Source organism: Heptranchias perlo, chromosome 5, assembly GCF_035084215.1.
Source record: "Heptranchias perlo isolate sHepPer1 chromosome 5, sHepPer1.hap1, whole genome shotgun sequence".
In the NCBI taxonomy this organism is placed as follows: domain Eukaryota; kingdom Metazoa; phylum Chordata; class Chondrichthyes; order Hexanchiformes; family Hexanchidae; genus Heptranchias; species Heptranchias perlo.
Window position 1 is genome coordinate 98792880 of NC_090329.1, and position 12673 is coordinate 98805552.

Consider the following 12673-nt stretch of genomic DNA (forward strand, 5'->3'; position numbering starts at 1 on the left):
GAGGATGCCTCTTCAGGCTTTCTAACAAAAGTCAAGTATATTAGCATAGTGGTTATGTTACTGGACTAGTAATCTGAAGTTATGACTTCAAATCCTGCCTCGGGCAACTAGGGAAATATTAAATTCAATTAATTAAATAAAATCTAGAATTAAAAAAAAACCTAATTTCAGTAATGGCCATGCAAACTACCGGATTATCGTAAAACCTCATCTGATTCATTAATGCCCTTTAGGGGAGGAAGCCTGCTGGTCTGGCTGACATGTGACTCCCGATCCACAGCAATGTGGTTGATTCTTAATCGCTCTCTGAAATGGCCAAGCAAGCCACTCAGTTGTACAATCTCACTACAAAAAGTCATAATAACAATAAAACTGGATGGACTGCTCGGCACTAGACACGACAAAGGCAAACCAAGCCCAGTCAACCCTGCAAAGTACTCCTCGCTAACATCTGGGGACTTGTGCCAAAATTGGAGAGAGCTGTCCAACAGACTGACAGAACCATATGTTTCAGCCAATGTCCCAGACTCTTCCATCGACCATCCCTGGGTATGTCCTGTCCCACCGGTGTCGGTACAGTGATATAGAGTCAGGAAGGAGTGGCTCTGGGAGTCCTTAACATTGTCTCCAGACCCCATGAAATCTCCTGGCATCAGGTCAAACATGGGCAAGGAAACCTTCTGCCGATTACCACCTACTGCCCTCCCTCAGCTGATGAATCAGTCCTCCTCCATGGTAAGCACTAAGGGTACAGAGGACACCGTCCATCATGTTGTGTGGAACTACCACCGTGCTATAATGGGATAGATTCAGAACATAGCTAGCAGCTCAAAACTGGGCAGCCATGAGGCACTGTGGGCCATCAGCAGCAGCAGAGTTGTATTCCAGCAAATCTGTAACCTCACTCTACCATGACCAACAATCCAGGGGATCAACCCTGGTTCAGTGAGGAATGTAGAAGAGCATGCCAGGAGCAGCACCGGGTGTACCTAAAAATGAGGTGCCAACCTGGTGAAGCTACAACACAGGACTACATGCATGCTAAAATTGAAGTCAATTGGAATCAGGGGGAAAACTCTCCAGTGGCTGGAGTCATACCTAGCACAAAGGAACGATAGTGGTTGTTGGAGGCCAATCATCTGAGTCCCAGGACACTGCTGCAGGAGTTCCTCAAGGCAGTGTCCTAGGCCCAACCATCTTCAGCTGCTTCATCAATGACCTTCCCTCCATCATAAGGTCAGAAATGGGGATGTTCGCTGTTGATTGCACAGTGTTCAGTTCCATTCGCAACCCCTCAGATAATGAAGCAGTCCATGCCCGCATGCAGCAAGACCTGGACAACATCCAGGCTTGGGCTGATAAGTGGCAAGTAATATTCACGCCAGGCAAAGACCATCTCCAACAAGAGAGAGTCTAACCACCTCCCCATGACATTCAACGGCATTACCATCACCAAATCCCTCACCATCAACATCCTGGGGGTCACCATTGACCAGAAACTTAACTGGATCATCCACATAAATTCTGTGGTTACAAGAGCAGGTCAGAGGCTGGGTATTCTGCGGCAAGTGACTCAGCTCCTGACTCCCCAAAGCCCTTCCACCATCTGCAAGGCACAAGTCAGGAGTGTGATGGAATACTCTCCACTTGCCTGGATGAGTATAGCTCCAACAACACTCAAGAAGCTCAACACCATCCAGGACAAAGCAGCCCACTTGATTGGTACCCCATCCACCACCCTAAACATTCACTCCCTTCAAGGCGCACAGTGGCTGCAGTGTGTACCATCCACAGGATGCACTGCAGCAACTCGCCAAGGCTTCTTCGACAGCACCTCCCAAACCCACGACCTCTACCACCTAGAAGAACAAGGGCAGCAGGCACATGGGAACAACACCACCTGCACGTTCCCCATCAAGTCACACACCATCCTGACTTGGAAATATATCACGGTTCCTTCTTCGTCACTGGGTCAAAATCCTGGAACTCCCTTCCTAACAGCACTGTGGGAGAACCTTCACCACACAGATTGCAGCGGTTCAAGGCGGCGGCTCACCACCACCTCCTCAAGGGCAATTAGGGATGGGCAATAAATGCCGGCCTTGTCAGCGACGCCCACATCCCATGAACAAATTTTAAAAAAACTTCAGACAGTTTCTTGGATTGCAGGATACTATTGAAAATTTATTAGAGAATATTCCATTATTGCACAGTCCCTAATTGCATTCACTCAAAGAGATACTCTACATGGTCTACGGAGTGCGAAAATAAACCTGTACCGGGGCTTTCCTGATTACGTACCATGGGTTCATTTTCCTGCAACTATTATAGTGTCAGAGAGTTATGGGAATTGGGGCGGGGATGGCCTACCTCCAGATTCCTGCCCCTGCCACCACAGCTGGAAACATTCATTGAATCATAGAATGATACAGCGCAGGAAGAGGCGCTTCTGAAAGTTATTATTGAATCTGCTTCCACCACCCTTTCAGACAGGGCATTCTAGATCATCACGTCTCGCTATGTAAAAGAATTTCTCCTCATCTTGCCTCTGGCTCTTCTGCCAATTACCTTAAATCTGTGTCTTCAGGTTACTGACCCTATTGCCACTGGAAATCGTTTCTCTTTATTTACTCGATCAAAACCCTTCCTGTTGCTCGTAATTGAACACAATACTCCAGCTGCGGCCTAACCAGTGATTTATAAAGGTTTAGCATAACTTCCTTGCTTTTGTACTCTATGACCCCGATATTAACGCAAAGGCGGGTTCCAAGCCGGGGTGGGGGAGGGGGGGATTGCGTGCGTGAAAGCGGATTTCAATTTGAATGCCTAATTAAACTTTGTAAGACACCAGAATTCTGAAACAAAATATATACACTTTATTTTACAGGATTTTGAACATGGCAGAGTTATCAGAAAACACAGATTCAGTTAGTTCAGAACTTGGTCTAACAAAGGGCCTCTGACTGAAATGCCAAACCATGTTTTCTCTTTCCAGATGACGATGAACCTGAAGTGTATTTCCAGAATTTGGCGTTTTTATTTGCAGCAATTGGGAGTTTCTGGTTTTTATCTGATTATCTCTCTCTTATTGTTATACTTGGCACAGTGAAGGGGGGATTTAAAAAACAGAAAAAATATTGGTTGTCAACAAATTTCACAAACAATATAAAGGGAAAAGTCGCAGAAAAAATAATGAATGGAAATTGGTGGGGGGGCAATTTAAAGCATAAATGCCTGCCTCTCTAACAGGTTTGAATTCCAAACCTACTGGATCACTGTTTAGGAGCAAGTTTTAGCAGTTCTCCACCAGACTGTTGGATAAAGTTTTTCAGAATGGTAGGACTGAAATAGTCTCCTCAACTGCTGGAATCACAGCTCCCATTTGATCAGAGTGGCACAGACTATAAAACTGCCACTGTCCCAGTATCTCCTGAGGGTAGCCTCTCAGATGTCCAATCTGTCTCCATAAAATAATGGTATTCTGTATTGCTTTGATAACTGTGGGACAGGGAAGAGGAATTCACAAACTGGGTAGGAGACACGTTGGCCAAGTGGAATCACATGCATGGAGCAGGAGGAAGCTTGTTAAATCCCAGGGTTCAAATGCCATTATTTTACCATGTAGTAGCTTGTACGCCACCCCCTAGATGGTGCTGTAGTTGGAGGTTGTGTTTGAATCCTGAGATTTAATTAGCAATGGAAAATGCAAAAGAAATGATTGTATGCATTCTTTGGAAAAGTAAAATGAGTATTTGGGAATCTAGGGCAAGTACTCAAAACAGTTAACTATCAATGTAAATTATGCTCAACATCATGGGGATACTGAGGTCTCTGACTTAACCTAAACATTCTTAGCGTGTGTTGTAACTACACAATATTAATAACAAAAACTGTTACAGATACTTCTGTAGTTTCTTGGTTGCATTATTACTTGTCTGATTTCATCTGGTATTTCATTCCCACTTTGATGTCTTTCGTCTCATGTATCTTGTTCCTTCACTGTCAATCGCCTCATACAAATCTTTCTTGTTTTCTGCTGTCACATTCAAATAAGCGATATAACTCACACACAGGGTTATGGTCAGTAGTCCAAAAGCCATCACAGGTTTATTCTGTTGCAGGAACACAAAGACAGAAATTAATTTTTACAAATAAATTCTGAATCTCCTTTGTTATGTGAGGAAACATTGCAATCTTGTGATGACATTCCCATTTCGTCATACCATTTTATAGAATGATTCACATGATGTGATGTCTCAAAATGCTAAATCATTTTTTTCTATGGAAGCGGTCTCTTTTTTTTCAAAAAATGGATTTTGTGTTCATAAAGCCAAGGACAAATAGAACACTTATAGGCACACAGTATTAGAAATAGCATAAGCTAGATGCAAGGTCCTTCTGCTCTGCACCAATCCCAACCTTAGAGGAAGACCCATTCCAAGAGAATTTTTCTACTTCCAATACCAGACATTGACAAATTGTGAGTGGCTGTGTGTTGTGAGCCTACAAGCATCGAGAAGCGGTTTAAATCTTCTCAAACTCATTTCATGCAGACTCTTACAACCAGTAGCAAGAAGAGAGATTCATGCCATTAGTCTTGGTTAGATTTGAATCCAGGACACAGATGTGAAATGGCAGTGTGCCAACCTGTTGCACTCTTTCCTGAAAGCCTGTGTACAGGCCTGAGAACCTGCCAATAGCACTTTGCGATTAGCCAGCAGGAGATATACTTGTAATAGGGGACAACCATATTTATTGCCTATCTCTCAAAGTTGAGAAAGGCTGAAACTGGATAAAGCTCGCCAAATGTTGGAATTCTGGTGCTGGTGGAGTAGGGTTAAGCAGAAGGTTGGAAATATGGAAGCAGGCATCTCAGAGTCTTGAACTTACAACATGGGAGCCAGGTATTCTATTTCCTTTGCTTCTCAGTCATCCATACAGAACATCATAACTATTAAAAATAGCACTTTGCAAATTTAAGTGGAAATTCCCTTACAGGTTTAATGAAGAGCTCCGGATTAACTGCTCGGAAAAGACTGGTAGTTCGGATTCCTCTCAGTCCTGGGCTCTTGTAACCAGCACTCTTTGGAGGCTCTGTCTTTGCATCAGTAGGGTCGGGTGAAGAAGACATAGCTGATGACGATCCAATTTATGAACCTGTGCACAATAGGGTAAATGCCATTTAATAAGGAAAACATTTCTTATCAACTGGGTGTTTTTCTTGCTTTAATGCTTTTTTTCTGGCTTTATTGTACTTTTTTATGATAGTCTTTCCCTATTTGCCCTGTTTTTTTGATAGTGACACTATGGAAAGACTATTCCTCTAGTAGGGCGGTCAGTGGCGAGGGGTCATCAATTTAAAATTGTTGTTGAGAGTGAGAAGAAGTTAGGTGAAATTCCTTTATGCAGAGGGCTGTCGGAGCATGGAATGCTTTGCAATCAGAGAGTGGTTGAAGCATAAACTATTAAAATTCTTAAGTATAGTTGAAAGGTACTTGAAAGATACAGGGCTATGGGGAGAGTGCAGGGCAATGGGATTATTTTTGGATCACTCTAATAAAGAGCCAGCACAGACGTAATGGGCTTCTTCTATGCTGTGAACTTCTATGGTTCTATGCATTGCAGATAGTTGAGGCAGAGCTGTGGATGATATAACCCACCCAGTAGTGCTTGAGGCTGAAAACAGATTATGAATCCATTAATCTATGACTCAACCAGATTGACCTTCATAGTTCCAGGTCTCAACAGGATGAAAAATAGTTGCTTTTAGCCTTTCATATAATTCCTTAGATGTGGCATTCAACATCAAAATGAATGGTGAGATAAACAGGTATATAAAAAGTATTTAAGATTTCCAGGGAAAAATACATTAACATAGATTTTTAGCATAAATTTTAAAAATTTAAATAGAAAAAAAGACAATGATGAAGAAGAGAGGGAAATGGAAAGACAAGATGAGCCAGTGTTCAGCATTTTTATTTTAAATTGTTTAAAATGATATTTTTCTAGTTTAGGATTATTACTGTAATAAAAAGATTCTTGACATCTGAATAACTTTATTAGTCTATTAAGGTATGTTTTAGTGTTGGAGGGGGAATAAAACCAGCTCAGGGAGCTACGAATTTTCATAGAGCTGCCAGCATTATAAGAGTTAAAAAGATAGTACTTAACAGGCATTTAATTTGACTATAAGTTTAAATTTAAGAACATTTGTAGATTGATAATATACATCTTTTAACATTTATATTTATAACAAATTCACTTGATTTATTACACATGACATGTCTGTTGTCCATGTGGTGACAGATGAGTCTGTAATTTACACTGAGCTGGTCAATTTCCTTCTTTCTCAACAGTTAAGTCTGATGATTTTCTGTTGATTATTTTCTTGTTTCATTACTCACTAATCTGTATTATACAAAATCCTTCTCCCCAATCTTAATCCACCAAAAAAAGTTCACATATTCACATCTCAGAAAAAAAAATGCTCTCTGAGGTACAGCTGCCAGGACAGTTTCTCAGCCACTCTACCCATCCATAAATTTGGCTCCAACAAGTCCTGCACCCACTCCACAAGCGATACGATGCATCCTCCTGGGCCTGAAAACCATGGGCTCCAGGTTATACCCTCCACCCAACACTTCATGATTCCACACATTTGATGACCCAGTGTAAGGGCCCTAATATAAACAAACAAAATGCATAAGTGCAGGAGTCTGTATCCAACGTAAAAATCAAATCCTGCTCCCTCCCATTCTCTGGGATCATTGCTCAGCAGCCTGCTCACTAAGGAGAAAAATTAGGTTGAAAAAATTAAGGTGAAGCCTTTAGAGAGAGAGGTAAAGAGACAAACAGGGGACAGAAAGGTAAAACTTAAAAATAACATAGCAGAAGAGAAAAGAAAAAGAAATAAAAAGGATAGAGAGAAAAGTAAAGTACAGAGGGAAAAAAGGCAAATGAGAGAACAGAAGAGTGAGAAGTGGGAGGGAAAAGAATGGAAAAGCAACACAGAGGAAAAGAAAAGTGAAAGAGAAAATCAGGAGTGCAAGAGAAACTGAAGTGAAGGAGAGGTTTTAAAAAAAGGATGTGGAGATGCCGGTGATGGACTGGGGTTGACAATTGTAAACAATTTTACAACACCAAGTTATAGTCCAACAAATTTATTTTAAATTCCACAAGCTTTCGGAGGCATTTAAAATAAATTTAAAATAAAAAAAAGGAAGCAGCAGGAGAGCAAAAGCAATAGAAGGACTTTCAGTTCTATGCAGAGGGGTTGAGGGTGGGTTTTTGAGGAGGGATGATGACAGCGGTTTAGAAAAAGAGGGAGGGACAACTAACATTTCCTGTTCTTTCTTACTGATGTGGCTGAAACTGACTAGCAGAAATCTTGTACCATGTTGGTCCCCACCAGCTTCCACCACTGCCCACCACAAACTTCATCATTCAAATAAAGGTCAAATCAATAACAGCAGAAATTGCTGGAAACACATAATCAAGTGAGCATCTTATGGGGAGCAAAAACTGGATGAGGGCCCTTCTTCAGGGCATGTATTTGGAAGAGACCATACAAAGGTATTCTTTTTAACACAGTTTTAAGATAAATTTGTTTTCAAATCACCCTACAGTAATCAATGTCAGTATCCAACTGAATACAATAAAGCACTTTCCTTAGAGTGATGCAGTGTAAAAATATCATAACTGAGTACTTAACCAGTGTAACTTCAGGGCTAACAGTCCCTATAATGCTTATTGCCTGTTTCCGTGCTCACACATCACTCTAATACCATCTGTCAATGTTGGACTGTATTCCTCAGTAGCAGGACCACAATCCAATGTCTCTTCAGGGCTTCCTTTCTACCAAGAAGCTGCAGGAAACTCAAGCTGAACCTGCACTCTGTCAATCCTGACACAGACCAGCGCCACCAATAGGCTGGTGGACAACACAACTCTCATCACTCAAAGAGAATAATTAACCCTCAGAGTGCCTGCAAGTTGTGGACGATCTCTGCCTGGATGGCCCAACTTGTTTTCACCTCACATATTGTGATGCTGAAAATAATGATAATATATTACAGCAGTAAAGCCATTTAAATACCAAGACTAGCTTTATCACTGCAATAGCAACTTCTGAAATAAATACTGAACACACAATTTTCACTAAGGTTGTAGTTAAGCTGCCACTTTCAGATTGATTTGAAGCCATTTAGCGTGCACATCAATGCGAAAGTGGTCATATAACTCAGACTGCCACCACGCACGCTAACACTGTACGGTCTGATATCCCCGCTGGGAGGTCACCTCACGTTAGTTTGAGTTCACACATAGTACGGTGTAAAAGTAAAAATTCAAACATCTGGTTCATTTGTCCTATTGCCCATTGTTCTCCCCAATCCCACTTCTTTCAAATTCTCTACTGGTGCTGTGTTTTTAAAAATTAATTTAACTTCTTTCTATCTATCCCAACCTTATGTTGTCTTTCATAATTATTTTGTCCTTTAAAAAACTGATATCTTTTATTTACCTGTTTTCATTTTTTTGGAGTGGGATGGGGTGTTTTCAGTGGTTATAAATCAACTTTAAATTTTTTTCAATCAAAAGTTCAGATTTGGAAGATTGACTTGGTCAGGTCCCACGTGTGTTTTTTTTTACACATTTGTAAACAATTTTACAACACCAAGTTATAGTCCAACAAATTTATTTTAAATTCCACAAGCTTTCGGAGGCTTCCTCCTTCGTCAGGTGAACGGTGTGGAAATTTTTACACAGGAAGAGGACTACCAACGAATATATTAACACAAGTTCAAACAAGAACAGCAATCTGCATTCATACAGCACCTTTTGTATAGATGATGTCCCAAAGTGCTTTACAAGGAAGGGAGAAAAAAAAAATAGATAACAGAATGGATACCAATCCATGGAGGGAAAGATTAGGAAAGGCGTCAGAAAGCTTAGTTGAAAAGAGGTTTTAAGAAGGTTTTTTTTAAAGGTGGAGAAGAGAAAAGTAGAGGAAGAGGGGCTTCGGGAGGGAGTTGGGTTGAGGTAGCTGAAGGCTGAAGGGAGGGGGAGATGCACAAAAGGCCAGAGTTGGAAGACGTTAGAGAATTTGGGGTAGATTTTCAATTTGCCACCTGGGTGTAAAACTGGTGTTGTGGGTCGGCCGCCTGTTAAAGAAACTGCCTGATTTTCAGTTCTATTGATTTCAATGGAAACAAAAATCCGATAGTTTCTATAATGGGCGGCCATTCTGCAATGTCCGGGCCGCAAGTTGAAAATCTACCTCATTGAGTTTACATGTAACAAAATAATGGGAAAGGGTTTTAATAGCGGAGGGGCTGTGGTAGAGGTGGAGGCGGTTAACGTTGTGTAGGTGGAAATAAGCAGTCTTGGTAAGCAGTATGACGTGGGGTTAGAAACTCAACTCAGGATTAAACAGGATCAACAGCTCCAAGATGAATAAACTCATTCACACACTGTATGATGGTCAAAGGAGAAAGAAAGGCTATATAAAATACTCATACACATACATACACCATCCTGACTTGGGCATATATCGCTGTTCCTTCATCGTTAGTGGGTCAAAGTCATGGAACTTCCCAACTAACAGCATTGGGGGAGCAACTTCACCACATGGATTACAGCAGTTCAGGAAGAAGGCCCAACCCCACCTTCTCAAGGGCACCTAGGGATGGGCCTTGCTGGCGATGCCCACATCCCAAGAATGGTTAAAAATATATACATGTGTGAATTTGTATATTAGAGAGAGAAAGAGGGCTCTGGTGGACAAAATTTTTTTAAAGTCACAATAGACACAGAAAAATTGTCTGTAAAGACATTAAACAATTTTTTTAAAAGAGAGATAGGGGAATATCCTCATGGCACACAGCTCTTTTAAGCTTTGCCCCTCCCCAATCATATTCATTGAATTCCTCAGGACCTAGTATTCAATTCCATATCACAATTTTATTAAGTAACAAGATGTCTGTAGCTTGAGGGCTAATTAGCAACCTGTCAAATGATTACATATTGGGTTAAATTAATATCTACTTTTTGCTTGTTATACATCAACTGGTACAGAGAATGAAATGGTGCCTAAATTAAGTTTTTATTTGTGAGTTGCTAGGATGTGGGATTAAGTGAATGTGTGTGAGGGAGTTCAGGTTTGACCTAGGTCAGTCACTTTGTTGTGGTTGAAGGGGTGGGGCATTCCTGGCTGCTGTGAGGAACTCCAAGTCTCTGAAAACTGTACAGTCATTCTATCATCTAAACCAGTTTGTTGAGCTTTCTATTATGTGTGTACATACCAAGATGTGGAGATGCCGGTGATGGACTGGGGTTGACAATTGTAAACAATTTTACAACACCAAGTTATAGTCCAGCAATTTTATTTTAAATTCACAAGCTTTCGGAGGCTTCCTCCTTCCTCAGGTGAACGAAATGAAATCCTCGAAATGAAATCACATTTATAATTCACAGAACAATGCTTGGTGATTACAGACAGTTTTTTCAACTGCCCGTTGCCAAGGCAATCAGTGTGCAGACAGACAGGTGTTACCTGCCAGGTCTCAGAATATACAAATCTCAGAATATACAAATTTTTTTGGTGATTTGTATATTCTGAGACCTTGCAGGTAACACCTGTCTGTCTGCACACTGATTGCCTTGGCAACGGGCAGTTGAAAAAACTGTCTGTAATCACCAAGCATTGTTCTGTGAATTATAAATGCGATTTCATTTCGAGGATTTCATTTCGTTCACCTGAGGCAGGAGGAAGCCTCCGAAAGCTTGTGAATTTAAAATAAAATTGCTGGACTATAACTTGGTGTTGTAAAATTGTTTACAATTGTACATACCAACACAGAGGTATAATATTATGTTTATTTTTAACTGTAGAGTGAAATTTGAGAAAATCCCAGGCACAAATCACTAATAATAAAGTAAAAGTGAAAGGTTTTGATCAGTAGGAATGACCTAAAATACATACAAAAATAGTAGTAGCCAAGAAAGGTATAAAAATGTAAACTGTAAAGAAAATGCACACAGGAGATAATTAAGATGTGATTTGGCACAGTATGTCATCCCACGAATTTCTACATGCCATGTGTGGTGTGATTTACTGCCCAAGTTCAGCAAATTTGCATTAAAAAATCCCCAAGCCAATGAAAGCACCAGTATCCATTCTACAGTCCTGCCCTTGAGGCCAAAATACCTTAGCTTAAAAGGGAGCTCCAATCAATGAGTTGGTAAAGAATTTCAAAGATACAGCTCCCCCAGTAACTGAGTAGATAAATATACTATGCGGTATTGTACTGAACCATGCAGACCAGATTTCAGTTTCAATTCTTGGTCAGTTGTTTAGGTACCTGATCTCAGCCAAGGTTCCTGCTGCAAGTGATGGAAAGTCTGTACTTATGAATGTTGGACAAGAGCTAGATCGAGCTGTGATGGCTCTAATAGTCAAATAGCATGCTAACACTTACTGCCTAGGCTTATACATGAAGTGTGGCCACTTGGGTAAAGTACCAAATAGTTGTTGTTTCTTAGGGAACTAATCCCTGCCATCAGTCATTGTATTGTGGAATGCATGGATACAAGATAACTGGAGGTAGAAAATGAGCATTAAAACAAAACTATTGTTGCCTTGATTTCAAAATCTGCGCTGGAACTACTAGCTCCCTGAAGGTGTCTGTACAAAGGCCACCCAAGAGTGCTATCTTAACATAATGCTCCAATAGTGTACAGTGATACTGAAGACTAGCGGTAGTTGATTCATACTTAATTTCCCCCATGCCATCAACAGGATTTCTTTTCATTTTAAAGCTTGAAAGCTTGAGTTGCTGCGGTAGGAGCAAATGTACCATTGGTGTTTTAAAATGAAAAGAAATGCAATTGGCACACATCATTGCAGCATTATGTCGCACTTTAAATTGCCAGTTGACTTTTGGATGGGCATTCACAAAGAGTGAAGCTAAACAGTATCATTGTAAATTTGGAACTAATGAGAATAAATAGACTTTTTTCTGATTTTGCAATCGTTCCGACTGGAACAGTCTGTGACACGTTGAAAATATAAGGGTATTTTCAACACTCCTTCATTGCCAGCAGGGTCCTTGCTTAAAGGGAGCATGGGTTGCAGATAAGGCTACATCACTGTAGTACTGACTGATGCTGTGGCGTGTGGTCCTTTCAATTACAGCTCCCCACTGGGAGCAGGGGAGCACTGAATATACCCTATAATCCATTATTATACAGCCTGTTATTGTCTAATCAGAATCCTAATTGGAATGCTTCTTTTTTGTCAATAAATAGTAAAGATATACTATGGTTATCTCATCCTGTTTTAAGCTTGGATCTGAGTGACGATATTTTATCCACTGTACTAACTGCAAACATAGGTTGAATCTACATAACTTCCAGTATGCAGTTTATTGCAATTGTTAGGCCTCTATGACCTTTGCAAGGCAAATTACATAAAACCTACAGCTTCCAGATTATAAAAGACCAACATCCACTTACAGAGATTGCAGTGGTAACACTGAAAGGGAAAAATGTACTTTAAAAAAAAACAGAATTGTAATGGCTTCTTTAATGATTTAACAGTTCTTAAAATATTTAAATCTCTTTATACCCTCATCCCTCCCTATTTCTGTAACCTACTTTAGATCTCTCCCCGAAC

The 12673-nt window shown here is 40.5% G+C and overlaps 1 protein-coding gene across 2 annotated transcripts; it reads right to left on the reverse strand.

The window, feature by feature from the left end:
• Positions 1-2853: 2853 nt before the first annotated feature.
• On the reverse strand, positions 2854-7860 carry smim8 (small integral membrane protein 8). 2 transcript variants are annotated; one of them, XM_067983870.1, is made up of 3 exons: positions 7785-7860; positions 4997-5157; positions 2854-4112 (listed from the first exon to the last, which is right to left on the reverse strand). In XM_067983870.1, exons 2-3 carry the CDS (start codon positions 5129-5131, stop codon positions 3954-3956), a joined length of 294 nt encoding a protein of 97 aa, XP_067839971.1. In that variant the 5' UTR covers positions 5132-5157; positions 7785-7860; the 3' UTR covers positions 2854-3953. The 2 variants fall into 2 exon arrangements, with proteins under 2 accessions (XP_067839971.1, XP_067839970.1); XM_067983869.1 differs by having other exon boundaries at positions 7712-7852.
• Between the last annotated feature and the right edge of the window lie 4813 nt (positions 7861-12673).